Raw genomic sequence first — 21,487 nt, 5'->3', positions numbered from 1 at the left:
TTCTAGTCAGTGAGATAGAAAAGAAAATTTCACAAACACAAGCTGCTCTGTGCTGTAACTCAAACATGCTGCTTCTGTTGGACAGAGAAAGAGAAGGGGATTTTTGCTGAGGAAGACATGCCCTCCAATGCAGGCCCAGAGGGGTCTGCTGGATGGAGAGTTTCAGGTGTGACTGGAGCTGCCAAGATTCAAATTCCCATTCTGTTTTGTGGCATGGTCATTCATTTTGCTGTTGGCCCTGCTGACGCTCCCAGCAGCCTCTGGATCTGAAAAGCCCTTTGTGCTTCTAGCAGGTGGAACAAATACCAATGCATGCATAAAAGAGGTCACTTTGGATTTCCATACAGACAGGTTTTCTTTTTTTTCTTTAATGAGATTTCAGGAGAAGGTGAGGGAAGGTAGCTAAAATAACATTACTATGTAGCTTGGAATTGCTTATACAACTTTTTAACCTATCTGTATTAACAAAAGCATGACAGAAGAGAGGCAAGGGGCCGGCTGCTCTCTGGAGCGTGGTGAGGAAGGGCAGGGATGCACACGAGGGTGCAGAAGGGCTCTTCTGACATTGCATGTGTAATCTAATCTAAGCCATAATAATTTCCTACTGGCTCAGCATCAGTTGTATCATTAGCCTAACACTGAAATTAGATCTTGCGTATCAGTGACATTTGCTTTCCTGTTTGGACCATCTCTGCACTGCAGTACTTCCTGGCTCAATTCATGTGGGACCAACAATCCCAGTTATGTCAATCTAGATGGAACAGACAGCTTTTACTGAGCACTCCCTGCAGACCAGGAAAACCATCAAAGTGAGTGTTTCAATATGCCACTGCTCTCTTGTGTAAAATAAGAATGACTCCTTGTTATAACTTGGGGTCTTACTCCCTTCCAAATCCCTGCATTGATCACAAAGAAACAAACAGCAAATACTAAAAAGATATGTGAATTGTGAAGCATATCCATTATCTAAATTTATACTATATCCATGTCTATGCTGTGTGCAGTCCAGCTGAGACAACTGAGCTAGTGGGCCAGATTCATTCAGCTGTTGCTCCTCCTTCCTCTGTTAGGCACTAGGAAATACAGATGCAGTATTTCTGCCCCCTGCATCAGACCTCTAGTCAAACAAGCTTGTGTTGTGATGTTGTGTATTAAACATGGTTTAAGCAGCACATTTCTCAGTTTTGAAGCTTCAAAGTATTCAGAATTTGTGGCAAGGAAATGGGAGATCCACTTTCCTCAAGTCATGGCTGTCAGAGCCACCACACTAACAATGAACACTGAAAACTGAAATTTTCCCTTTTCCCCACATACCCAAAATTATGTGTCATTAAGGGGTCTTTGCAATAACCAGTGAGTTCTTCACACTTCTGAAAACTAGAGAAACCTGGGAAAGTTCCTGTGTAGGTCATAAATTTCTACAGACCCTTCCATGCTTCTCAGGGTGCAAACTTCTCACAGTACTCACTACTGATAATTGCACCTCAGGGGTGGGAAAAAAGCATCTGAGCCCCAGTTTGAGAACCTCCTCTTGCCCCAGGAGGCCTGCAGCTGAAAGGGTGCTGGGTCTGGATCTGTAAATAGGATATGCTTCACTTCAGGCACAGGCAGTCTGATGTCTTACTGTAAATGTATGAACTGTGACACTGCAAGGGGGATTCATCTCCTCTTAGCTCCAGACATTTCCAGTGCAGTTGTTTTCACTGGAGCCAGACATTGTGGGCTTCTTTCACATTTGATGGAGAGAAATGGGCATTTCTGAGGACTTAGTTCATCCTGAAGAAGATATTTAAAAAGTCAGATGAGCCCTAGAAGTGCTTTCTAGGAGGACTTCATCCATAAACATCTTGAGGAACATTAGTCATTGAAAAGACTGAATTTTTGGATAAACTCCGAAGTCTAGACTACCATTTAAAAATATAATGTTTTAAACAAACATTTTAATGTGAGCAAACATTCAATTTACCCTTGTTAGCAAATACAAAATGACTTAATTCACAGTTTTTCAAATACCAGCCAGGTTCCCAGTTAGGAACTGCAAACACCATATAGTTTATCTTCTCCTGACATATTGTTGTCTTGCATTTCAGGAGGGCTTAGAAGAGATAAGGTAGGTTCCTTTCTTCACCTCTTCCCTAATCACAAAGTCATTTTGTGGTCAAGATTATTTTTAAATGTGTCTGATTAAGGACCTTAGCATTGAATTTGAAAAGACTTAATTTAAGGACTGGCACCCAGAAAACTCAGTTTTAGCTTAGGTCTTATTTTCCTATGGAGGTTTTGGGGTCCTGGCTATTCCATTTCCTCCTGCCTTCTATTTTTAACAACTTGCCTGCTTCTTGTTGCATTTCCTCTGCTCTGTATACAAAGGCATCAGTGTGAGATAGCACTGAATATTTTGTGAAAATATATTTTAAAAAATCACACATATGCACATAAAAGGAGGCTTTCATGATGTGGTTCTTTTCATGACCTGGAGCAAGAAAGAGGCACTCTGTTTTTAAAATAGCTGTTAAACTGGAGACATGAGTTAAACTCTTAGACCTTCGGGTGGCATAGACACCATAGATGTTGTAACATTTTACTTTAGCTGGGGATTTACACACATAATGTAGTTTTATGACATTTTCCTGCAAATTACAGCAAATTTTCATTGTCAAGACATAACAGTTTGACTTTTGTTATTTATTTGTTAGAACCTCTTTCAGAGAGAGCTGGAACCAAACTGCTGTGGTCCTGCTAGGGGATCTGTACTGATCTGGGCATTCATTTATTATCTACTTTACTGCCAAATAATCCTCTCTGCTTGTCTTTATCTAGTTTAGATTCTGGAAGTGGCCTGGAAATTTCACAGACTGCCATTATATTAATGTAAGGTATTGATATGCTAATTGTCCAGGAGGCAATCAGAAGACCTGGGGACGACATAATCATGTTGTTGTTCTACATGCTGCCTATGATTACTTATTTTGAAATCATTAGCTGAAAATACTGACAAGTTAGGTAATAAACAAAACTCACATCAAAGAAACAAAATTACTTTTGAATTAAAAAGCAAATAAACAAACAAACAAAAAAACCCTGCAAATGCAATGGATTTCTAAAGAATCTCTCCAGAAAACACAAGTACTCAGAAGGCCAAGTATAATAAAACTGTGACATGAGTCATTGAGAAGTGGTGGGGTGAGAAGCTTGGAAAAAAGAACTCTGGCTTTGTAGCTACATGTCATGGTTTAACCCCAGCTAGTAATTAGGACCATGATAGCCACTCACACACTCCCTCTCACCTTCTGAGTGGGATGGGGAGAGAACCAAAAGGGGAGAAACTCATGGGCTGAGATAAAAACTGTTTAATGAGACAAAAAACCCCAACCAACCAAATAAACAAAAAACCCCTACTATTACTAATATATATAAAATAAAATAAAATAAAATAAAATAAAATAAAATAAAATAAAATAAAATAAAATAAAATAAAATAAAATAAAATAAAATATACTCAGTGCAATCACTCGCGAAACTCCAGTTGTGCTGAACAGCCAGTCCCAGACAGGAAAGTACCCTCGTCCTGGACATCTGATCAAGAGAGTGCAAAAAGGTAAAAGGCAGAAAGGCCCAAAGCCCAACTGCAAAATGGGAGAATGGCCAAAGAACAAATTAACACCAAACTCCCAATGGAATGGAAATCCTGAATGGAACTAATTGAACTAATGAACCAGAAAACCCAGACTCAAGGAACCAACCAGACGGAAAGGCCAACTGCAATTATATACCAAGCATGACACCAATGGTAGAGAATATTTCATTGATCCACCTGGATGTCAATCTAGGTGCTGTCCTGTCTGTGCTTCTCTCCTACCAATTTGCACCTGCAACTGGATGGCTGAAAAAGTTCTTAATTTCCCTGACAACAGCCAAGATATCAGTGAGTGCTTACATTCTCTTCATACTAAGGCAAAACCATGGCTAGCTACTGAAATAAAAACATTAATTCTATCCCATGGAAGAAGCAGTGTTATCTCATTATTCTCATAGTATATCTGAACAAAAGCCTGTGCTAGCTATAAAGGAGAAAATATTCTAACTGCATGAAGAAAATTAACACAACTGCAGTTAAGCCAGCATGCTAGAGGACTATAACTATAGAACTGACTAATTTATATATACATTTATATGCAAAATTGAAAGGATGTAGTTTTTTGAAAGTGCTTTTACTTTGCAATTGAATCCTCTAGTGTAGCCCTCTGCCACTCTGCAGAGTAGGATTAAAAGGTAAAACAGGCATCATAACTTTCCACCAGCATTTCTGATTTTGAACTTTTTCCCTTGTAGCAGAGTAGCTGGAATTGGAAATTTGCTTGGCATGAGCAAGGGATGTGAGGATGTGGAATTGTCTAGAGAGAGTGGCGTAACCACATATGTTGGAGGCAATGGTGCTGGGAGTGGGAAAATTGCTCTGAAAATGCTCCAGCTGAAATTTAACATAGCTCAGAATAAAACGGAGAGAAGGAAAAACAGCTGTGTGTCACCTGAGTGATACAACTCAGGGGTGGGATCCTGCACCTTTCGTGTAATCATGGAAAACACAGACATCACCTGGTAATACTTCGAAGTTGCCATCATGGTGGGCAGAGTGATGAGCTAAGACCCTTGCCATGCTGTCAGGCTATACCCTAGGACATGCTGCTAATGTCATGGCATAACAGCCTCCTGCTGTGGCTGTGGCAGTAGAGGAGAACTCAAAACCAAGTACATCCCATTGCACTAATAGTAGAGCAATTGTGCACCACTACTGATGCAGATTGTCCAAAGGAAGAGCAGGGAGGACAGAACTGAAATTGTGAAGCCCACGTTTATGCCTGTGGCACAAAAAAGAGGAGAAGGATTTTTGCCCCCCATTCCTCCCCACACCTAGATAGGAGGTAAGCAGAGGAAGTGGATGAGGGTCTAAACACACTCTCAGAGTGTGGAATGCTCTTCTGGAGCACAGTATGACAGCCTGCACATCAGTAAGAGGGAGCTAGGCAGGGGATTTTCTTTGCAATGGAGAACAGTTTCATGTTGCTCAGGGTAGGGACAAATTGAGCCTTTTCAATCTCCAATTTCTGAATCTCAAACAGAGAATGCCATTACAGCTGCAACTCAGGTCAAACTGGAGATGTACAGCACGGGTTCTTTGCATATTGTGTGAATCAAAAATTAAAATTAATAGGCCAGAGATTCAGGGGCTTCCCTTTCCATGGCAGTAGAACAGAAAAGCCAGCAGCTATTGTAGAGCAAGGAGTTTCTGCACATTTTCTAACATGCTGAGACCTGGCAGGAGGAAGAGGATTTAACATTTAAGCTAGCTTAATTTGCACTACCAGAATATCCCAGATGGGATCCATCATAATCTACTCTTTCTGGTTGCTCATTAAAACCCTTTTTGCACAAGGACTATGGAGTAGCTTGAATCTGCAGAGACGAGTCCCAGTATTAGCTGTTCACGTTGGCTCAGGCAGCTGTGAAGAGCGAGCTCCTGATAGCACAGAGGCAGGCCACGGCAACTGAGCAGATGTCTGAATCCAAGCCTGGCACATGCAGAGCCCAGGGAAAGGTGTATTAGTTTACCCAGGTGCTTCCTGTCGCTCCAGGCTCTGGATCCCATAGTATGCAGGGGATGGGAGAGGCTTGTCTCATTCTTTGAGCTCAATCACATTTCAGTTTGCCTTTTTTGAGAAGGCTGTCAATGTAATCACACGTCTGAGAACTGTTCCTTACTTTTGACCTGATCCTTATGTTTTCAACTGGCACAGTGACAAGGACCACACCAGTACATACAGTTCATAACCCTTCAGTGGCAGATGCACGCCCCTCTTTCTCCCCCCATCCCCCTTCTTCCTTCGATGTGGAAGGTGCAGACACATCCTCACCCTTTCCTACAATGGGGGTAACAGCTTCTTTTGTTTGACCCCAGAACTGGTTGATCAGGGTCGTTAAGAGAGAGGAGGAGTGGGGGCGCAGAGGCGCCAAGGAGCTGCTGGGTGCCCACAACCAGAGTGGGGGTGCTTAGAAGCTTCAGGGCACCCCACAGCCAGAGTGGGGGCACAGAGAAGCTTCTGGAATGCCCACAGTCAGATCTTACAAGGCTTTAAAAACGGGACCTCTCCCGCCGAGGTTTGCCCGCGTTGTGTGGACCTCTCAGAGCTCGGGTCAAGTGCTGCGGCTGAGCGCCCTCCCAGGACTGGGACGCTGTTTGCCTCATCTCTACATGTAGGTGAGTGAAGTAATTCCTCACCACTTGGGTGGGTGCGTATTCTGTGCTTAAATATAAGCACGTGTATTTTCTTTAATAATTCCTCGCCAGATTCAGGCAAGTGTAAACTTTTCCCGGAGTCAGGGACGGCTCTGGCATTGTTTTTGGTGAGCCACGTGTATGCACACTGTGGATCTCCATTGTTATTATTTGCTGCATCTCAATAATTACCTCGACTGATACTCGAACCTGTATTTATGTCACTATTGGAGAGCTAAAACCCTGTTTTCCACCGATTAATCTGCTGCGCCTTCTTTACCAAATAAAAGTTTGTTTTGGACCCTGTTGTCCATCTAAACTAACTTCGGGGTGCCTCTGTGACACCTTCACATGTTAAGATGTTATGAGATAAGCATACAAGTGACAGGAGGGAATATGAATACCTATTATGACCTCTGCTTTGAAAACTGATCTCTGATTCTGTTTTCTAAAGAGAATAATGCTGCAACAGTCAGGAGAGCTTTAAGCTTCATGCAGAGCTAAAGATCAAATCATTGCAAAGCCATAATGGAGACAAATTCTAATGGATAGATGGATATATGCTGATATGCTAACGTATCTGTTTAATTTGATAGATGTTAATGATGATGACAAATTTATAAATGTATTTGGATCTACATTTATCATTTTGCTGAACTATTTTTAAATGACATTATTATTACTATTTTGGATCCATCAAAAAGCTGTTGCTAAGCACAGTTCAAAACTTCCTGGCTTGCTATGTGACATTTCAGTCATATACAAAACATTGCAATATATCATTACAAATTTTTATCCTTAATTAACACAGACTTTTCATCACCATCAATCCTGTCACTGGGCATGACACATATAAATGACTAGAATTACTTTTTTTCAGAGCACTATTCCCAGATTGAAGCCAGCAAATTTAGCTTGCATCTAGAGACATGATTGCATTTTGCTCTTTTGCCTCAAATCAGTGTGAACTCCCTAAAAAATCAATTTCTATATTATAGGACTGATTGTGAAAAGAAATATGAATTGTATACTGAGCTGGTTAGAAATGAGAAATGAAAAATTTGAGCACTGGTATCTCCTAGGGAGGCCAGGTTCTCTTGAAGATGCGGATCCTCTGCAATGTACTTCTAAATAATCCTTTGTCCCCCAGAGTAAGAACCAGCACGTCTGCCAATATGAGTTGAAGACAATCTGCTATCCCCAATAACCTAAAAAGTGTACTCTTTAGGCTAATAATTGACAGAGATTAGTTTCAATATACTTTTGGATTTTTTTTTTTTCACAGGAAACCCTTTATGTTATTGATTATCTTTCATCTGCGCATCTCACAAGAATATGTAACCAAAAAGATGTTAAATTCCACAGTCCTGGTGGCAGATTTGCATTATAAAGATAAAATGCCTGCCCCTTGGCAACAGAGTAATATGGAGAACTTTATGCCAAAGCCAGATATCCTCACACCTATTCTACTGTCATCAGAAGCCCAAACTTGGACACACAATTTGCTGAAAGAGCACCTGATTTATTCACAGATTTGCCACAAAGACATTCCTAAGCAGGACCGAATACAGCTATGATGTGAATGGAGAGAAAGTCTCTGTATCTCTTCCATCTAATTCAGCACCTGTGCTATACAGTACTTCCATTACAACTGTCCCTAGTTCAGCTTCCCTGAAGCCTTCCTGTGGAAGAGACAACCTACTTGAGCCATGTGGACACTGCCATCACGAGCGGTTTCACTAAATGATGTTTGATATCAGGAGACTGAAATTTCTATAGATTAGAGGAATTATAATTTCATTTCAAGACAGGGCAATAGGTGAAGCTGCATTTGAAAACTAAAATCCAGCAGCAAAATCCCACATCTTTTAGTGTAGTGAAGGAAGGAAATAGATAAGCCTTCCCTGATGAGCTTGGCTCTGAAGAAAATTTCCCTTTCTAGCCCTTAGCCGTAGTGTGCAAAGCTACAAGAACTGGCTTTCTTGTAACAGATCCTGCCAAGCCCACAGGCTAAGCACAGTTCTTCGTTACTCTAGCATAATTTATTGTGAAGCTAATAGAAGCAAGAAAATAACTTTTTTTTCAGAGTATATTCCTTGTTTGTTCTGATCACCAGCTGGTACCCTGCATTACTGGTAGCTATTCAGAATCTACCCACATTCTGAGCAACCTGAAATTATTTATTTATCCTTGCAATACTTTTGTGATGTCGATGGCCTGTAGTTTCATTGAGAGTTAACGCATGGGAGGACAAGAGTGACCTGCTAAAGCCACACAAAGTCTGCAACAGAGCTGGGATGACATCTTGCTTCCAGGTACAAAACCAGAAATCCACCCTGGTGATATGAAGGCAGTTCACAGAATCACAGAATCACAGAATGTTAGGGATTGGAAAGGATCTCGAAAGATCATCTAGTCCAGTCCCCCTGCAGGAGCAGGAACACTTAGATGAGGTTACAAAGGAATGTGTCCAGGCGGGTTCTGAATGTCTCCAGAGTAGCAGACTCCACAACCCCCCTGGGCAGACTGTTCCAGTGCTCTGTCACCCTTACTGAGAAGAAGTTTCTCCTCAAATTTAAGTGGAACCTCTTGTGTTCCAGTTTCTACCCATTACCCCTCGTCTTACCATTGGTTGTCACCGAGAAGAGCCTGGCTCCATTCTCATGACACTCACCCTCTATATATTTGTAATCATTAATGAGGTCACCCCTCAGTCTCCTCCAAGATAAAGAGACCCAGCTCCCTCAGCCTTTCCTCATAAGGGAGATGCTCCACTCCCTTAATCATCTTTGTTGCTCTGCACTGGACTCTTTTCAGCAGTTCCCTGTCCTTCCTGAACTGTGGAGCCCAGAACTGGACACAATATTCCAGATGTGGTCTCACCAGGGCAGAGTAGAGGGGAAGGAGAACCTCTCTTGACCTACTGACCACTCCCTTTCTAACACACCCCAGGATGCCATTGGCCTTCCTGGCCACAAGGGCACAGTGCTGGCTCATGGTCATCCTGCTGTCCACCAGGACCCTCAGGTCCCTTTCCCCTACGCTGCTCTCTAATAGGTCATTCCCCAACTTATACTGGAACCTGGGGTTGTTCCTACCGAGATGCAAGACTTTACAGTTTCCCTTGTTATATTTCATTACATTTTTCCCTGCCCAACTCTCCAGCCTGTCCAGGTCTTGCTGGATGGCAGCACAGCCTTCTGGCGTGTCAGCCACTCCTCCCAGCTTGGTGTCATCAGCAAACTTGCTGATAGTACACTCTATTTCGTCGTCCAAATCGTTGATAAATATGTTGAATAATACAGGCCCCACTACTGACCCCTGAGGCATTCCACTAGATACCGGCTTCCAACAAGACTCCACCCCATGGACCACAACTCTCTGGCGTCTTTTCTTCAGCCAGTTCACAGTCTCCCTCTCTACTCGGTTGTCTATACCACACTCCTGTTGGAAAGCAAAATGTGGGAAAGCAAGATATGCTGTTCCAGCCACCTGGATGATAAAGGAAGATCAATACTAACATGACCATCTGGATGGTCAAAGACATAATACTAACATAATAATATATAAAGGGCCTTGAACCGATTACTTTGAAATATGTTTCTCATAATTGTAAAAGGTTATAGCCCAGACTCGTGAGAATGGTATTTTGGGTCGGATAACTGCCCCCAAGTGCATGGGATGTGTGAATGTCCTTGGGCCTGGTCTGTGAATGAGTGGAAAAACAAGTGAGACAAGCATCACATGAGTTTTGTGTGTTTTTAATAACAATTAGTAGAAAAACACCTTTTGTAAATATCTTAGTCCAGGCCCGTACCTGTAAATCCTATAAATTGTCAATGGTGAATAAAGAAGGCAGCCTAGGCCTAGGTCAGCTCTCTGCTTGGCCAGGCTCTGTGCTCCTTCCTAACAAGATCTCTGCCTCTGCGTGAATCTCTATCTGCGTCCTGGTATGTGTCGTTTCTAATCGCCGCACACTCCCTCAGTTTAGCTGTAAGGATGCTGTGGGAGACTGTATCAAATGCCTTACTCAAGTCAAGGTAGACCACGTCTACCACTCTGCCATCATCCATCCATCTTGTTATGTCCTCATAAAAGTCAACAAGGTTGGTCAAGCATGACTTCCCTTTGGTGAAGCCATGTTGACTGCCCCTAATGATCCTCTTATCCCTGATATGCCTTGAGAGGGCACCAAGGACAAGTGGTTCCATCAGTTTCCCAGGGATGGAGTTGAGGCTGACCGGTCTATAGTTACCCGGGTCCTCCTTCTTGCCCTTTTTGAAGACTGGAGTGACATATGCTTTCCTCCAGTCCTACGGCACCTCTCCCACTTCCCAAGACTTGGCAAAAATGATGGAGAACGGCCCAGCAATGACCTCAGCCAGCTCCCTCAGCAGCTGTGGGTGCATCCCATCCAGACCCATGGATTTATAGATGTCCAGATTGCCTAATTGCTCCCTAGCCCAGTCCTCATCAACTGAGGAAAACTCTTCCATTGTCCTGCCTTCCTCTGGGGTCTCAGGGGTATGTGGCTCCTCAGGACAGCTTCTGGAAGTGTAGACAGAGACAAACAAGGCATTCAGTATCTCTGCCTTCTCTGTATCTTCTGTCACCAGGGCACCCACCTCATTCATCAGTAGGCCTACATTGCCTCTGCTGTTAGTTTTATCTCCCATGTACTTGAAAAATCTCTTCCTGTTGTCCTTGACCTCTCTCGCTAGGTTTAATGCTAAGGATGCCTTAGCTTTCCTAGTTGCCTCCCTACCCCCTCTGACAACAGCCTTATATTCTCCCCAAGTGGCCAGACCCTCCTTCCATGATCTATAAACTCTCCTCTTCCACTTGAGCATACCCAGCAGTTCCCTGTTTAACCACACAGGTCTCCTGACTCTCTTCCTTGAGTTCCTATGTGTTGGGATGCTCTGATCTTGTGCCTGGTAGAAACAGTCCCTGAACACTAACCAACTATCTTGGGCCCCTTTACCTTCAAGCAGCTTTGCCCATGGTATTTCCCCTAGCAATTGCCTGAAAAGGCCAAAGTTTGCTCTGCTGCAGTCCAGGGTTGCAATTCTGCTTGCTATCCTGTTCCTGCCACATGAGATCCTGAACTCCACCATCTCATGGTCGCTGCAACCAAGGCAGCCCTCAACCTTTACCACTTCAACCAGACCCTCCTTGTTAGTGAGGGTGAGGTCCAGCAGTGCACCTCTTCTAGTCGGCTCCTCCACCCTTTGCATCAGAAAATTATTTTCAAGGCACTGGAGGAACCTCCTAGACTGTGGCTGGCTGGCTGAGTAGTCCTTCCAACAAACATCAAGGAAGTTAACAACCCCCACCACAACCAGGGCCTGTAGTTGCGAGGCTGCTCTCATCTGTCTGTAGATGGCCTCATCAACCTCCTTACCCTGATCTGGTGGCCTGTAATAGACACCCACGATAGTATCACCCTTGCCAGCCTGCCCCTTAATTTTCACCCATAGACTCTCAACTCGCTCCTCATCCTCTTTCACATAAAGAGTGACCCTACCACCACGCCTGGCTGGGCTTTCTTTCCTGAAAAGGACATAGCCATCCTTGACCACATTCCAGTCATGTGTGCTGTCCCACCATGTCTCTGTAATTGCCACTAGGTCGTAATCTCCTGCCCAAACACAGGTTTCTGACTCCTCCTGCTTATTCCCCATGCTGCACGCATTGGTGTACAGGCATTTCAGAGAGTGAGCTGAGCACACCTATTTCACCCTAGGGGGACAAGGAGGCCTCCCAGCCTTCATCAACTCTAGAGTGCTGCCCCACTGATGCAAGCCCCCTTTGAGTGTAGTTTAAAGCTCTCCCATTGAGCCCTGCTAATTCCTGACCCGACATCCTTCTGCCCCTGTGAGATAAACCTTTCCCACGTATCACTGTTTGGACTGGTGTCTTGTAAAACCAGCCGTTATCAAAGAACCCAAAGCCCTGCCTGTAGCACCAGTCTTGTAGCCAATTTTTTACAGACTGAATTTTCCTATTCCACCCCATGTGATGATAAAACTGGAAGGAGGGTAAAGAGAATCAGCATGTGTGTTGTTTATCTGAGGTCTGTGGTCCCACTCAGTTACTGCTACTCAGAACTCTTGTTGTGGGCTAACCTAGTTTGAAGTTTGCTAGTGTTGACACACACACACACACTCAGAACTGACAGTGCACCTACATGTAACACAGCTAGAAACAGGATTTAATTAGATTATAGGATAGACTGTGGTGATCAAACACAGGGCTCAGCTACACTTAGCTAGCCACTTTCATCCGCTTTTCCCTTTATTTTCCATGTTTTTTTCCTCCCTGATCCACCTGAATCTTTCCCTTTCCCCTCCTTTGCTCCTCGCCCTAAACACTGTATATTAATTCTTGAATGTTCCCAAAATGCTGTTCCCATTTCATCCCTTAATGTGCCCTGTAGGCAATAACCACCCTTAATTTTCAAGGCATCTGGGAGACAGTTTCCTGGTTGGTTTATCTTGGTGGGCTTCACACCAGGTTCCAAGGTCTAATGAGCCTTCTCTGATGTGCTTGGCAGCAGCCAACGTTGTGCGCTATTTCGCCTGATGAGATTACTGAGGTTTCTTTGCCTTTGCTCTCCCTTCATCTTTTTGTTTTACAGGGATTACACTTTTAACTAGGTAACCCAATATCCACAAGTTAACCATGAATCACACTGGATCCTTTATCCTGTGCTAAGAAACTGAGGTGAATAAAATGCTTTCACAGCCTAGCCTGAGAGCTTCCTACTTAGCCTCTTAGTGAATTAGATCTTGTTTTTTGGTAACTGCCAAGGAGGCACCCATCCACCTTGCTTCATCTCTTAACTCCTGTTGCTGCATATAGTCAGGGTGAGTTGGTCCAAGCCCACTGAGTGGTGAAATGGGCTGTGCTGGGTTGTCACAGTGGGACCCCAGGCAGAATCAGAATCCTGGTAGGCAGAGGAAATTCCCACAGTCACATCCCTCAGTGTTCAGAATAAACTCTTTCACCTCAAGTCCTCTTCTGGAAACTGGTTCCCAAGGTGAGTTCCACATAGGAATTAGCTATCAGGAGCTAAAATACTATTAAAGAACAGAAACTGAATCTGGATATTTGTACAAAAGTCTTATTTTAAATAAAAAATTAAATTCATTTTTTTCAAATGATGTGAAATCCTTACCAATAAATGTCCTCACGCTCCTCTGACTATACTAAAAATGAATTCTAAGAATTCTGCTTGAAACAGTATTTTGTGCAGATTAGCTAAACACAGCTTTAGAAATCATTCGGCAGGTTTTTACTCTTGTCAGCTGGCTTTAATTCTTAGCTAAAATATCTTCTGCACTAAGTTTTCTTCTTCAGCTAGTAAATACATGCTGCAAGCTTTTTAGGGAGCTAAACTTCACTGTATGAACATGCAGATCTACTTACGCACTTGACACACACACAGAGGAATACTTTACAATCAAAAGGTACCACTTAATGAACAGGCAGCGATATTCCCATAAAAGCAGAATGCTTCATATGGTAACATGGGTTTCTTCACTCCTGGTCACTACATACTGAAAAATAATGTTCCTCAAAACGAGGCCCACTCCTCCTCCCATTGAAGACAAGTGGGATCAGGATTGGGCCCTTAGGCTGAAAATGCAATTTAAGTTTCCTAAATGCTCGGTTTCAGAGGTTTACAAGGATATTAAATGCCACAGGCTACCCCTGATTAACTGGCTATAATGAAAATGTCTTGTCTTCCAGTTAGGGAATGAAGATAAGAGGAGTGTCAGAAAGTGGAAAGGGAGGCTTTTTCAGAGCACCATACCCCTTCCTTATTTCAGAAAGGGCAGAGTGAGCACTTATGTGCCTCATGAAGATATAGGCTGTCTGCAGGGGTGCAGCTCTGACCTAAACTCTTCCAGGCATCACTGAAGTGCTCCTGCCTGCCACTACACGGCAAGTGGTGGGTTTGGTGTATGACACGCTAATGCCAACACAACCCTCCACGGTCCTCAAAACTGGCTGTAGGTGTTTGATGCACAACAGTTTTGAGAAAGATGAGGCAGCTCTCAGTGTGCTGTCGCGATGCACTACGAGCAACTCGCTGGTCGTTGCCAGCAGCAACATCCCAGTGCTACCAGCCAAGCCGAAGCAGAGCCGTGCGATCTGCCAGCACTGCAGATGACAGCCATGGAGCAAAAGGCCGGGTCACCGGCGCGGCCTGCAGGGCTGTCATGCTCGGCGACAATCCGAGCCGCGCTGCCCGCTCTCCTGACTAGGAGAGAGGGATGATCCTGCGGGGCGGGCTCCAGGCAACGCCCCATGCACCGGGGGTCCTGGCTGGTTTTGCCCGCTAGACTTCCTGTCCGACTCTCGGGCCCGGGGCGTGGCCCCTCGCCGGTCTCTCAGCGGCTCCCCGAGCCCAGGCCCCGCCCCGGCGGGGGTGTGGTGACCCGCCGGCAGGCCGGGGCGGTGGCAGCCTGCGGGGCGGGGCGGTGGCGGGCACCGCCCTCTGGCCCTTCCCCCCTTCTCTCCGCCAGCGGCCGCGGGCTCCGTCGGGGGAGGGTCGGCGGAGTAGCTCCGAAGTTTGCGGAGCGCCCAGGGCTGGGGCTATGTGGCTGCTGTGGCTACTGCTGGGTTCGGCGGGTGAGTGCGGGCGGTGGCGGCGTCCTGGGGCGCTGCCCGGGAGTGTGCTACGCTCGGCGGAGGAGGGCGCCGGGGCCTCCCACCGCCTCTTCTCGGCGTCTCATTGCGGGCCGGGCCGGGAGCGCCGCCGGCCTCCCCTCCCATCTCCATAGCTCCTCTCCCCTCCCCGTGGCGGGCCGGGCGTAGGGAATCGCCTGCCCCGTGGCTCGCTGGGTGGCCGGGCGGTGATACTCAGGGCGGGCGCATGCACACGTCGCCCTTCCCCTCCCTCTCTCCCCTCAGGGCGTGCTCAGGGTGGTCCCACCGCCGCCACTGGGGGATGTGGGTGGTCGGCGTGAGCGCGGCGCCCGGACTGGTGCCGGGGCCGGGACGGGTGGGAAGTTTCTGCAGTGGCGACTGGGGTCGGGTGCCTCCGGGCCGATCCGGGCGTCGAAGGCGCCGCCGGGCCAAAAGGGCCGCGGCCTCGGTGGTACAGGCTGGGCCAGTCCGACCCGGGCCTTCCTTCCGAGGCTTTCCCGGGGCGGAGGAGGCCGTCGCGGATGCAGCTGATGTCCGCCGCTTGAGGGGCAGGCCGGACTGGCGGGACCGCGGCGGGCGCTGGCCGGCGCAGCGCCAAGGTCCGTGCACCTAGTGAAGCGCTTGGGTCCTGCCGGGGTTGGAGTGTTACTTTTTGTTAATACTCAATTTTGTATAAGTTATTTCCTCCCTACTTCACGGTCGCCATATATCTGTCAGAATCGGCGAGCTGATGATGTTGTGTGCAGCTTTGCTGCAATTGTGAAGTAGCTTGGCTGCATGCCGCTGTGTGTGTTCCTGAATTGCACCTTGGCGATGAAGTGAATACACACAGTGGGTAAAACTCAGATTATAAAGTTAAATTTTTTTTTAAGAGTATTTGTTGTCATGGAGAACTGATACGTTTTACAGTTTCCATGATAAAAGTTTGCTTTGAGTTTGTTGTAGATGGGTAGGAAGGAGGAGAAGTGTAGGACTTGCAGTGATAACTGCAAACTTCATCTGTAACATTTTTTAAGTCTTGTGTAGGTTTGTGGGTGTTTTGCAAAACTATTTCAGCGGTTCCTTTTTCGGAATGCTTCAGGCAAAGCTCAGGTTTGTTTATCTGCGTTGTTACCTTCTTCCTTATAAATTTCCATTTTACTACAGTAATGTTGCCCAAATTTCACCTAATTATTCATAGCAAGATATACATTTACGTGTGTTGAATATATTTGCTTGTATTATTACCCTTAGACTAACATGGAGGGTTCCATGCTACAAGATACTCATCTTTACATAGGAAGATTTCCCAGTCACCCACATCCCATGTTGCTGTTCTATCTTGGACTGGGGGTAGTGACCAACAAGATCTGTCTCTCATAGGGAAGTTAGTATTTCAGCTTTTCAATTGCAAACTTGCTCAATAGTTACTCTGCAGTTATTTAACCAGAGGCTGTGGCTTACTTTGGGGCAGATTCAAAGAGCTTTCTGAAGCCTTTTTTTTTTTTTTAATGTGTTCTGTTTTTAAGAGTAAAGTATGGAGTCTTTAGGGATTTGTTTTTGAATGTTGCTTCCTCTGGATATTTTGGCATACCTGCCAGGCTTCCCACAGGGAGAATTAGTTTGTTTCTGCATGAACTTCACTCTGTTTTGAATTTTAGTTCTAATAACTCCTGAAAAGATTTTTTTCCTGCTGAACCTTTTTTGGGTACAAATGGAAAACCTTGAAACCATGGGGATCAATTTCAGTTAACAGACAATAAACACTGGATAGTATCTCTGTCTGAACAGTTCTTTAGTCTGCAGAAGTAACTGTTGACTCGGATTGTATGAGCAAAGATTTGCAAAGCAAAGTTTCATCTTTCATTTGCATTTTTGTTCTTAGTATTGTAGTTGGATCAAATAGTGCTTTTGATCCTGAAAGGATGCCTACATGGGAGAGATTTTATCTTGTTATGATATATAGTGTGAACTTATACCAGGCTGGTTTAATTTCAGTTTGTAATTGCAGCTGATAATTGGTCAGAAAGACTGTTGATCTGAAACTTTACATTCTTTTCCCTGCACGGGAGCTCCGCAGTCCCCTTGCTTTCTTTTTCTAGTCCCTGCCTCATTTCAAGTTTCATCAAGCCCTCAGGCATGTGCACACCCAGTCTCTTTCGTCTGTCTGTACTCTTGCCAGTAGAAGAAGATTGTGCCCAGCTCTGATCCCCTTCTCTTGTTCTGTGTGTGCCATGATTTGACCCAGTTCCCAGTGCCTTGCTTTGGTTCAGTGTCAGCCCAGGAGTTCCTGGATATAGGCTGGGTCCTGCAAGGATACCAGTTACCAGCTTAGACTGCAACAACATCATCAGGATAAGTAGTGTAGAATAAATTTTCTTAGTTAGAAAACAGGCATTTATGTTTATCTTCTTCCATATATATATACATGGAGCATATATATATATACAAATATATGTATATTTTTTCTTCTTCTGAGCTATACACATTTACAGTGAGTTTAGGAAAGGTTTGCTTCAGAGAATTGCAAGTATATTATAGCTGAATAAACCAACAAAATGTCTCTAATAGAAAAACGAACTCTTTATAATCCTGACCACCACTGTGCTATATCTTCAATACTTTTTTTTTTTTTTCATAAAACCCTAAATCTACTTAATACATTTTGAACACAGTTTTATGTAACTTTTTCTTCAACCTGTGTTGTCCATTAAGGAGAGAAATGATGGCAGGAGTCAAAAATATTTAAGTAAATGAACTGCTTTTAAGAAGTATGATTACAAAGTGAGTGGAAAAAGATTACTTTTTTTTCTGACAAATACAAACTTTCCTTTTTTTAGGTGTGAAGTAGGTCTTTAAAATGTCAGTCTTTAGCTGGCTGGAGAGTCAGAATTGCAGTGCACAGCTGGAATTCCTGAGTAGAGTCCCCAAGATGTCACAGTTCAGTGTAAGGACCTTTCTGATGTGTAAGTCGAATACATAATGCAGATATTACATCTCTTAAAACATACTGAGCTTGCTCTGTATTAGGGGGAGGCTTCTGCGTCTTGGTTCCTCAAGTCTTTTGGTCTAATATTGTTGGAGTCAGGACCCTGTTCCACAGACTGCATAAACATGCAGGGCCACAAAAATGCTTTCATCCCAATTTGCAACTACGTCTCAAAAGCTTAGAACAGAATATCTCCAAAATCAAGCAGGGGTAGGAGCTGCTTGAAGAGTAATGTTACCACATTAAACTCTGCTGTGTAATGTCCGCTAGCTTGAGACTTCCCCATGCAACTAAGGAAATACCTGTTATTTCCTTACATGGGTCTTCAGTTGTATTGAGATTCAGAGGTATTGCATTTAGTAGAATATATTTGCTGAAAATCTCTGTGTACTGCATGGGAAGACTACTGCTGAACACCTTTCTGTTCTGCTGAAGTGTAAGTAGAAGCAAGAAAACCACTCTCTGCTTTGAGACTCGTACCTGTCCTGTGTATCCAGTAGATCTATTTTGTATTTTGATACAATCCTCTTACAAACTCCTAAACTGGGTCTACAGTGTTTTTCAGAACTGGATCCGGTGTTTTTCTCTCTCTCAGTACGCAGGCCAGCTGCAGGCTTGTATGGCATGTCAGTGTGTTAGAGATGGACAAGGATTCTTGTAATAGCTTTGGCAAGTAAAGAAACTTCCAACTTGGCAAAGTAACAAGAGAAATAGGTGATACACAACAAGCATTGGATATTTGTTGAAGACTTAAGTCTGCCAGTGGTCATGATGAAAGCAGCCAGCAAGTAATAACCTTAATGCAAAGCTCCATATCCATGCTGGGGAGAATGGGATTTCTCACAGGAGCTAGCGCTCACAGACAGGTTCTCTCAGGTCAGTTACTGGTTATTGGATGTTTCGTGTTTGAGGCTGTTATCAGATTTTACTCTTGCAAGTACATTTTTGATGCAGGGACTGAAGTAAAAAGATGTTTTTGTGGGTTTCATGTAAAGTTCAGAGATTTTGAATATTGTCAGGGAAAGGCATGTGTCCTTGGCTTCCATAGGTTCCTGTTGCTGCTTGCGTGAGGGGAGTTGTAGGGCCCAGGAGCTTCCAGCTGTCCTGTCTCACTTGGAATAACTTAGCCACAGCAGTTGCCTACAGTTGCCAAGGAGTGTGAGGGTGAAAGCATGATTGTAGTGTTGCAGTCGCATGTTGTGACAGCCTCAGGGTTTCTCTTGGTCCCTCCTGGAGCCCCCACTGACAATCCACAGAAGCATGGCAATCAGTGGGGTACGCCTTTCCGTCTTTTGGTGATAGGGACCCCCAAAATGACAACTTTGCCTCCTGAATGAGCCCCCAAATCTCAAATAAACTATTATCTTGCTTATAATGGGCTCAGGCAGGATGTCTCAGCAAAGCATATTTTAGTAACGATTTTGCAAAACCAGATGTTCTACTTAACGGTAGGCACACTAAACAGGGCAAAAAGCCCCTGCTTATATTCCTCTAATCCTGGCCATATATTCCCTCCCCTGTTTTCCCATTGGTTGGGTACTACAGGGTTCACAGCCTACTTGACGATTCCTGGATGTCCTGCCTCAGTTTACCTCTCTCACTAATCCAATTCTAACGAGCCTCTCCCCTTACTTATTTATTTCCATTTAAGATATGATTTCTCGGCTCTCTTACCTTTCCCCTCAGCTTAATTTTTAACCACAAGAATTGCTTTGCATTCTGCAATTAGTGCAGAGAGGTTTTGTTCTATATTCAAGGTCTGATAGCTGTATGTCCCTCAGTCTCTCCTTGCTGGATAAGACCTCAGATCCACAGTTGTGAAAACAACATTCCTCCTTCAATAGCTCCTTTCAAGTGGAGATTGGTAACTAAAAGAGGTAGTAAAAAGGCACCTTTTGTACAAATGTGAAATAAAATGTTATAAACTTACAGTCTGCAGTGCCTGATACACTGAGAAACTAGCAAGCTCCATAGTTTAGATGAAAAAAATTTCCTGGTGGTACTATAATATGTTTATAATAACAACAGTAAACTGCATGCTACCTCCTTTTGTATGCTGATTATCTACCAAGTGTGAAATAAAATGGCTCCCTTTGCTGTAAATCTAGCAGACTGTAACAGGGAGATGATGGTTTGTTAGGCAGCAATGATGAAATGAGCTTAGGTTCAAGCATCTCTCTGTTTCAGGGCAGTAGTGTAGGAAGGCCTAATACAAAATTATCACCTGGGAACAGACTTAGTGTGTGTGGTGTTAGTTGTTGTTTTGTTCTGAGTTGTGTGGGGGTAGGGGTGTTGTTTTGTCTTGTTTTGTTTTTTTAATTTCTTTTTCCAAACAGGTAAATCTTGCCAGAATAGTTTCTGTGATATATCTTGTTCTGTGGTTGCTCTTTCTGTCTGCATAAGCAGTAATGGAACAGACCTGGAAAATCTGTAGTGTGAGATCCACTGTGATGATAGAAATGCTCTTCATTTCAGTATCTTGTCTGTTGTGGAAGCTAATGATGGGTTTTATGAATTGGTTGGAAGCCTTGTAGGCTGTCAGTGTTCTGTTTTCTTACCTGCTGCAAAATGAAGCTATGGATATCCTATCTTTGGTGGAAGGCACTCTGTGGTAAGTATTTAAACTGATGTTTTCAGGGTTTGAACTTGAAAATGGTTTCGTTAGCAGCAGGTAGGTTTTGAAGATGAGGAGGGAGAAAGATCTTGTGTCTCAATAGTTGTTGGTTGTGTGTGGTTTTGTCTTTCCAAGTATTAAAGGAAAACTCTTCTACTCTGGCAAGATCTCATAACAGGATATGCTAAGATGTAGAATGGAATATTTCAAGTGAAACTAGTTTTAATGATGTATTTTAAGGTATCTCTAAAGAGAAACATGGAATGACAGACTGCCCTTTGCTTGAAATATAAGTAGCTTATGGCTGGAGGTCACTGTATAGTCAGCCATTAGTATAATCAGTTTATCATAACTCTGTTTTTGAGGTGGCGCTCATATGTGTTTAAAAAAAAAAAGAGTAAAATTTAAACAAAAAGCTCAAGAAAAACAAAAAAAAAATTGGCAAACAGTCTTCCAGAAAGCAATTGACTGAATTAGTATTTCTGATAATTAAACTTAAAACTTTTATGATCAGTGGAGGTTTGCATTTATTGTGGACTGATGTGTATCCACATAGGTGCTTGTTTGACATGTAGAAACTTGCTAAACTGCAGTAACTTGATGATGTGTTTGAGTTTTTTTTTTTTTTGTGCAGCCTCTTGTGCTTGTAAAACTGTCTGATTTGAAAGGTAGCTTAAACCAGCCTTATATTGCATGCAGTGTTGGCTATCAGGACAGAAAAGTCCTTCTAAGGGAGAAGATGGTGTAATGCTATCGGTGTGTTTGTGTTTTAATTTGCATGTGGGAAATGTTCAGGCAGTGAGGAGATTTCTAAATGGAGCTGTTGGTCTCTGCTCGTACTTGGTCTCGGCTACTTGCACAGATGTCCACATCTTGATTGTAAAGGAGCGTGTGGAATCAGATACCTAATTTAGCTGCAGCTTATACAAATATGTCCTCTTTGAAAGTTTGATAGAAATAACAGGTAGTTCCT

General features: G+C 43.9%; 1 protein-coding gene across 4 annotated transcripts in view; it reads left to right on the top strand.

Annotated features, from left to right (window-relative positions):
• The first annotated feature begins 14,764 nt into the window (after positions 1–14,764).
• Positions 14,765–21,487, top strand: part of LDLRAD3 (low density lipoprotein receptor class A domain containing 3) — a 128,586-nt gene continuing 121,863 nt past the window's right edge. For 3 of the 4 annotated variants that reach the window (XM_082057531.1, XM_082057528.1, XM_082057527.1), the window contains exon 1: positions 14,765–14,914. In XM_082057531.1, coding sequence (XP_081913657.1) covers positions 14,881–14,914 — 34 coding nt within the window. In that variant the 5' untranslated portion in view covers positions 14,765–14,880. The remainder of the gene's footprint in view (positions 14,915–21,487) is intronic. The other variant, XM_082057529.1, reaches the window with a different exon arrangement.

This window comes from Streptopelia decaocto (genome assembly GCF_964273445.1).
Source record: "Streptopelia decaocto genome assembly, chromosome: 7".
In the NCBI taxonomy this organism is placed as follows: Eukaryota; Metazoa; Chordata; class Aves; order Columbiformes; family Columbidae; genus Streptopelia; species Streptopelia decaocto.
The sequence above is the reverse complement of the archived record's forward strand: the minus strand, read 5'-3'. Positions and strand labels throughout refer to the sequence as shown.